Source organism: Caenorhabditis remanei, chromosome IV (genome assembly GCF_010183535.1).
Source record: "Caenorhabditis remanei strain PX506 chromosome IV, whole genome shotgun sequence".
Lineage (NCBI taxonomy): Eukaryota > Metazoa > Nematoda > Chromadorea > Rhabditida > Rhabditidae > Caenorhabditis > Caenorhabditis remanei.
The window spans coordinates 10,270,818-10,278,194 of NC_071331.1; the positions used below are offsets into that span (position 1 = coordinate 10,270,818).

At 36.0% G+C, this 7,377-nt stretch overlaps 1 protein-coding gene across 1 annotated transcript; it reads right to left on the reverse strand.

The window, feature by feature from the left end:
• On the reverse strand, positions 1 to 2,826 carry GCK72_013131 (uncharacterized protein; the record flags this gene model as incomplete). The annotated part of the gene is made up of 3 exons (XM_003090928.2): positions 1 to 93; positions 141 to 298; positions 2,667 to 2,826. 3 exons carry the CDS (start codon positions 2,824 to 2,826, stop codon positions 1 to 3), a joined length of 411 nt encoding a protein of 136 aa, XP_003090976.2.
• Positions 2,827 to 7,377: the final 4,551 nt, after the last annotated feature.

Below are 7,377 nucleotides of genomic sequence, written 5' to 3' on the forward strand. Positions count from 1 at the left end.
TCAATAGTTGGAAGTTGGCGAGCTGGAAGTTGGCGAGCAGCAGACGCAGAATGGCTGTTTTTCAAGGATCATGTTGAAGCCGACGATGGATTCCTGAAATAGAAATTGATTGAAAAATATAAAACGTTTTTCCTACAAACCTCCTTAATCGTAGTTCCCTGAATTCTGGCAGCAATCTTACAGCATCTGTCGCACGAGTCGCTCTTGTAGGCGTCCTGACAGAAGTTGGTCGTCGGGCGATGATGTTTTCCATGCTGTCCGAAGAGTGGGTAGTTGGCTTGGATGGAGCAAACGTAGTCTGGAATACATTTTTTTGTTGGAAAATTTGGTCCCTTTTCTTCAGTCCAAAATATCCCAAAATGTTTAGTCTCCTCCTGCTCAAATTGCACCACGTGACGAGGATGAAACATGAGGATATTTATTTACTTGAGTCAGCAGAAAAATCGCTTCCGTCTGTCATGTGTCGTTTTCTTTTTGCTAGGGATGGGACATCATAAAAACATAAGAAAAAACCACTGAAAAAATGACGTGAAGAACTTTGAAGTTCGAGAAGGCAGCCACGTGACTGAGTGATATCAGATGTGGGGCGAAAGAGGAAAATATCAGTGAAATACTTTTTTTTTTTCGCTGGAGTTCTACTTTTTAGTTCAAATCTTCTCCAAATCGTCCTCGTACTCGTTTTGCCACATGGTGGCCGAGAAAATTCAAAAACTCGGCCAGCAATTTTTTTCTGTTTCTGATAAGCTTCTTCTTTTTAAATTCTGAGCAGCCGAACGACCAATTAAAAAATAAAAGCTCTTTCAAAATTTCCAGAATTCATAAAACAGTGAATTTTTCGAAAATTTTGCGCTAAAATTCGTCAAAACTTAAAACAAAAGCAAGCATACCGTAAGTTCAGAAGCAAAACCTCAACCTCCGAAAAAACAATGTGATGGCCGAGAAAATGCAAAAACTCGGCCACCAATTGCTTCCTGTTTTTGACGGGCTTCATTTTTTAATTCTTTATCAAGATTCTTGATTCAAGAGTGATGATAAATGATCATTAAAAAAGAAAAGCTCCTTCAAAGTTTCCAGAATTCATAAAACGGGGAATTTTTTGAAAATTTTGGGCAAAAATGAGTCAAAATTTTCAAAATTTTCAAAATTAAAGAAAATCTAAAAATCTGTCAACAAAGGGTTATCGACTACCCTGATTCCGAAAATCTTATTTATTCAAGCTTACCGTTAGCTCAGGAGCAAAATCTCTCCAAAAAGCAAAGTGGTGGCCGAGAAAATGCAAAAACTCGGCCACCAATTTTTTCTGTTTCTGATCGGCCTCTTTTTGTAAAATTTATTTTTTTCAGGAGTTCATAGATGAATTTCGTTTCATAAACATAAAGATTTCCTAGCAACTTCAGATTCGAAGAAAAAAAAAGCTCCTTCCATAAGCTCAGTAGGAAAATCTCAACCTCAATTTTTTACTAAAAATTAAAACATTTCGGTATCAGTGTGTCTAGAAGAACCTACATACATTTATGACCGATTCTTGCAAAACAAAAACAATGCAAAACCGCTCCATCGCACTTTAAATGTTGAAAAATCTGTCTGATAGAGCGCATGTACAAATTCCTCTGGAAATATAAATACATCTTTTTCGCTTGTGTTCCACTTTTTGAAACTATTTTTTCAAATTTTTAGATCAGATTTTCTCGAAATCGTCACCCTACTCCCTTTGCAACATGGTGGCCTAGAAAATGCAAAAACTCGGCCACCAATTTTTTCTGTTTTTGATAGGCTTCTTTTTTCTTTAAATTCATTCTCAGGATTGATAAATGATGAATTTAAAAAAAGAAAGCTCCTTCGAAACTTCCAAAATTCATAAAACGGAGAATTTTTTCGAAAAATTTGGGCTAAATTAGTCAAAACTTTCAAAAAATAATTTTTTTGAAACTACAAGGGGTTTTCGACTTCGCTGTTTCCGAAAATCTTATTTACTTTTTGCTGAAAATGTCCAGAATTCAATTATCTCGCTTCTGAATAGCAAAATCTCAACCACCTAAAAAAGCAATGTGGTGGCCGAGAAAATGCAAAAACTCGGCCACCAATTTTTTTTCTGTTTTTGCTAGGCTTCTTCTGTTTGAATTCTTTCTCAGAAGTTGATCAATGAATTAAAAGTCGTATACTGAAAAATGAAAGCTCCTCCAAAATATCCAGAATTCATAATACGGTGAAATTTTTGAAAATGTTGCGATGAAATTTCATCAAAAAATTTCAAAAAAGCAATTCTTTGAAAATTTCTAAATATTCGTCTACGGGGGGGGGTTCGACTGCGCTGATTCCGGAAACCTTATTTATTTTTTCTGGAAAATTACTACAATTCAAGATATTTTGCTTCTGAACTGGTACTCAAGACTACCAGGAGCAAAATCTCAACCTCTAAAATTTTTTACAAAAAATTTGAATATTTTCTGTCTCAGCGTGTCTAGAAGATCTTATATAGAAATTTCTGACCGATTCTTTGAAATGGTACCATCGCGCTTTATCGCACTTTAACGTGACTCCTCCCCTTGTAGATCAGTCCAATAGAGCGCATATACACATTCCTCTTGAAACATAGGCCCTTGCTCTAACCTCAACTAATTATCACAGTCCGTCAGGGCGCACTTCCATGCCCCTTCCCAACTCACTATCATTCATCGGCTGTGGTGGTGGAGGATAATACTGTTGTGGTGGTGCGGCGTAGACTGGTGGCGAGTAGGCCGGTGGTGAGTAAGCCTGTCCTCCATACTGTGCATTCGCACAGTAGAAAACAGAGGCACCGAGGAGAACGATGAGGAGGGAATTCATTGTGAAATGAAAGAAATGAGGGATCGAGCACCCTTTTATACCTCAATTTTGATTGGATTTTCTGATAAAGTGCCACTTTTTTTTTGTTCTTATCTCCCATGGTCTGAGCCCACGCATTCCAGAGAGATAGAGATTTCTGACATTCCTTTCTGTTGACTTTTCCCTTTTCTTTTTTTCTTATTTGTTACTTTTTTGGGGCAATTGAGATACGATCTAGAAGGTGAGGAATATGGTGTAAAGTGAGAAAGTAAGCAAGTTTTTATTGAGGAGGACAATAATAAAAATAAGTTTTGGTATTGTTCCTCAAGTTGAAGGTCCTCCTCCTTATGCCTTGACTTATAAAATAGTTGTTTGGAATTGGAAAGTTTTTGTAATTTCATTCATTTTTTTCTGTTTTGAAGACGTAGTAAGTGGTTTTCATTATTTTTCACAGCAGTATGTTTCGGTTTTTTAATGATTCCTAAAATGAACCCTACTCACTGTCAGTGTTGTATCCGTGAACTTGTAATTTACCAAACGCGCTCTAGTGAAACTTGCAATCAATGTGCTTTCTTATTAGCTCGGCACAGTTCTCACAACTGCGCTCCACCGGAATGCTTGTGAAAAATGCATCTTTATCTACGAGTCTCTTAATTTCGCCCACAAATTTCTTGGGTTGTAAGAAGCCTGCCGTCCTAATACGTTCGATTACAAATTTGCAAACTCCGGTAGAGCGTGATTAGACTAATTTTTTTCGTAAATGAGCCAATAAACGATACTGTTTCAAAAATGTAATGAAGGTTTTTTCAATATTTGTAGCAGTAATGGATTCCACTGTATAAGTCCTCTACTGTTTTTCCCAGTCATTTGAAAACGATTTTGTGAGTGCGAGCCATGAACCATGAGATTCTAAAATGCACCCTACTGAAACCGATTCTTAGAAAACTGGGAATTCAAGTAACTTTTTATTTTCGTATAACATTTCAACTTTGAATATGACTGCTTCAAATACATAGTAAAGATTCTTCATGATTTATAGTAACAGTGAATTATCGTTTCTTTTATCTTTGGAAACAATCAAATCTCAAATTCAACCTGACTTCTTCATGCCAGTAGATCATTATTCTAGCAGACTGAAACCTGCGATGTCTGTGCTTCTTCCATCTGATGACGATCATTTGAAAACGTTAGATTGAAATGGTTTCCGTTATTGTCAATAGAATCTCTTACGCGAGCATTGTAAGTCATCCAGTTTCCGAGATAAATAAAATCATTGTAACAGTCGAAGTATTGAACTTTTCATGATTTTCTTTTTTTTTACTGTTTTCTTTCTTTTATGATGAAGGGATTTCATGATTTATCGTGACATTATATACACGTACGTCTTTTCTTAGAATTTCTTGTGAATCCTTAGTATTTCAGTAGAGCGTTATTGATTTCGATACAGCAATTCAATCCTGGATCCATACATTTTCTGGAACAAATAAACTGTCTGAAACAGTCCCAAAAACAAATTGAACATTTTGGTTATCTGAATGTTTTCGTACTGTTTCGAAGACTTGGTGAAGGGTTTTCATGATTTATCCACTCTTTTAATAACAAATTTGTGACTGTGATCCATGATTTCATTGAACGCACTCTAATGAAACTTGACTGCCGTCTCTTCGATTTTCTAGTGATTTCATCGAATTTTGACTTTCGTATTTAAACCAGCTGTTTGCGACAATACCTTGGAAATTTTAAGTAAGCCTGATTCTTACAAATAAACTTCTTGTAACGGTCACCATTGGAAATTCAATGGACACTGTTTCAAAGGCATAATAGAAGGCTCTTCATGATTTTTCGTAACAGTGAACAACCAAGGCTGCGCTTAGCACGACACGCTTCTTACAATCGCGCTCCACCGAAATGCACTTGGAAAATGTATATTTTTCCTGACTCTCTCAATTCTGCACACCATTTTCTTCGGTTTCGGTAGAGCGTGGTTGGAAGAAGCTTGCCGTCCTAATACGTTCGATTACAAATTTGCAATCTCCGGTAGATCGTGATTACACTAATTTTTTCGTAAATGAGCCAATAAATACGATACTGTTTCAAATATGTAATGAAGGCTTTTCATTATTTGTCGTAGCAGTAAATCGATTGGTTTTCTTGATTTATCCACTCTTTTAATAACAAATTTGTGACTGTGGTCCATGAGTACATTCTCTGATGAAACTCGACTTCTCTTCGATTTATTAGAATTTTGGTAAAGTGTACTTGATACAACTATTCACGACAATCCCCTGTAATCGTAAAGTAAGCTATTAGATAAATGAACATTTTGGAAGGTCGTATTCGGAAATTCAAATTAATACTGTTTCAAATACATAATAAAGCTTTTTCATGATTTAGCGTAACAGTGACTCATCTTTCGCTTTATTTGAAACAACCAAAATTGTTAGTAGATCAGTATTCTAGCGTACTCGCTCAAGAAACCTGCCATATCCATGCTTCCCCGTCTGATGCCAATAATTTTGAATTTCGCTAGGGTGTTCGGCCCCACAAAACTTCTAAGTCAGTCAGCTTCCAAAACAAATGAAATCTTTGTAACAGTCGAAATATGGGACTTTTCATGACTTTCAATTTTTTTCACTATCCAATTTTTATGAGTATATCAGTAGTCTAGCAAACACGCTCTACTAAAACTCGTTTTCTCTTCGAAGTTTTTGTTGTTATTTTTAGGTTACGGCAGAGCGTTATTGAGAAAACATTCGAATCTTTAAGCCAGGCATCTTCTGAGATAAATAAACTGTCTGAAACAGTCAAAATAAGAAATTGAACGTATTGATCATTTGAAATTTTTCATACTGTTTCGAAGAATTGGTGAAGGGTTTTCATGATTTAACAGTGAGATATTGTTACGACCGAAATTCGAAATTCTTCCGTCAGGTCAGTAGACCAGTATTCAACCCATCATGCTCTACTGAAACTCGTCTGTTATTTTATTCCCCTGATTTTTCAAGTCTTTCAACTTCGGTAGAGCGTAATTGTCTTCCTTCTCTTTCACATTATGCATACATTTTTCTAACTTCTATTTTAAATTATCTCTCACTAGGGAATGTTGTAGGTGGGGTATGGAGTTATGGCAAGTGACCTATATCATTGGAAAGCTGAGAACACGTCATTTATTTATCTGTTTTTCGTTTTTGCTGCGGACCCTCACAGTTCGAGAAATTTAGGTCTGAAAATGTAAGGATATTTTCCCCGTGAACTCGCGGTCACAGTTGATTTTTGGAGATTTTCGGCAGATTCAGTTCACGTGAAGTTTCAAAATATAATAAAAGTGAGAACCTTAAAAAATCAGCGGTCGAATGGTTCAGTGGTAGAGTTCGGGAATAGTAATCAGAGGGTCTGGGGCACGATATCCTCTACTCGAATTATTTTTTTTTTGTAAAGCTCATAACTGGCTCCAAGAGCAATCTGGGTCACTTTTTCACACACAGCAACAGCCTCACATAGGCAACTTTCACATTTTTGACCAGAAAAAAATTCTAAAAATTTTTGCCTATAGATGATCATATAAAGTCTTGAAAAATTCAAAAAAAAAAATTTTTGAGAAAGGTCTGAACGAGATGCTCTAAAGATCAGAGAACCCCGAAAACATGGAAAAGTGACCAAGATTGCTCTTGGAGCCAGTTATGAGCTTTTCAAAAAATAAAAAAAATTATTCGAGTAGAGGATATCGTGCCCCAGACCCTCTGATTACTATTCCCGAACTCTACCACTGAACCATTCGACCGCTGATTTTTTAAGGTTTTCACTTTTATTATATTTTGAAACTTCACGTGAACTGAATCTGCCGAAAATCTCCAAAAATCAACTGTGACCGCGAGTTCACGGGGAAAATATCCTTACATTTTCAGACCTAAATTTCTCGAACTGTGAGGGTCCGCAGCAAAAACGAAAAACAGATAAATAAATGACGTGTTCTCAGCTTTCCAATGATATAGGTCACTTGCCATAACTCCATACCCCACCTACAACATTCCCTAGTCAGAAAAATTTTTCATACTGTTTCAAATACTTATTGAAGGTTACTCATGGTTTATCAAAGCAATAACGCATCAACCGTTTCATTAGACCTTAATAAGAACTTCACACGCATTTTAAAACGAGTAAACTAGAATTCCAGCAAACGCGTTCTACAAAAACGTATAATCGAATATGTTCTCCGAGCTGTCAAGAAGCTCTAGTGAAGTGTAGTTGTCCTGGGTATCATTCTGAAATCTAAGCTGATATTCCCAAGCTTGGTTTTGAGATCACTTCTATTTGAAACTTTTGGTTATTTTAAAATTTATTCCTGTTTCTATGATGTAATGAAAGTTTTTCATTTTTCGTTGTAACTATTGCATTTATGGAAACTTTTCCTCTCTTCTTTTCTCTTGCGAATTCTTTGAGTTGTTTGATTTCTCAACATCATTCAAATCTTCGAACCAGACAGTTTCTGCGATAAATGAGTTTTTTGTACCAGTCCAAACATGGAACTGAACTTTTTCATAATTTTCCATTTATGATACTGTTTCGAAGACG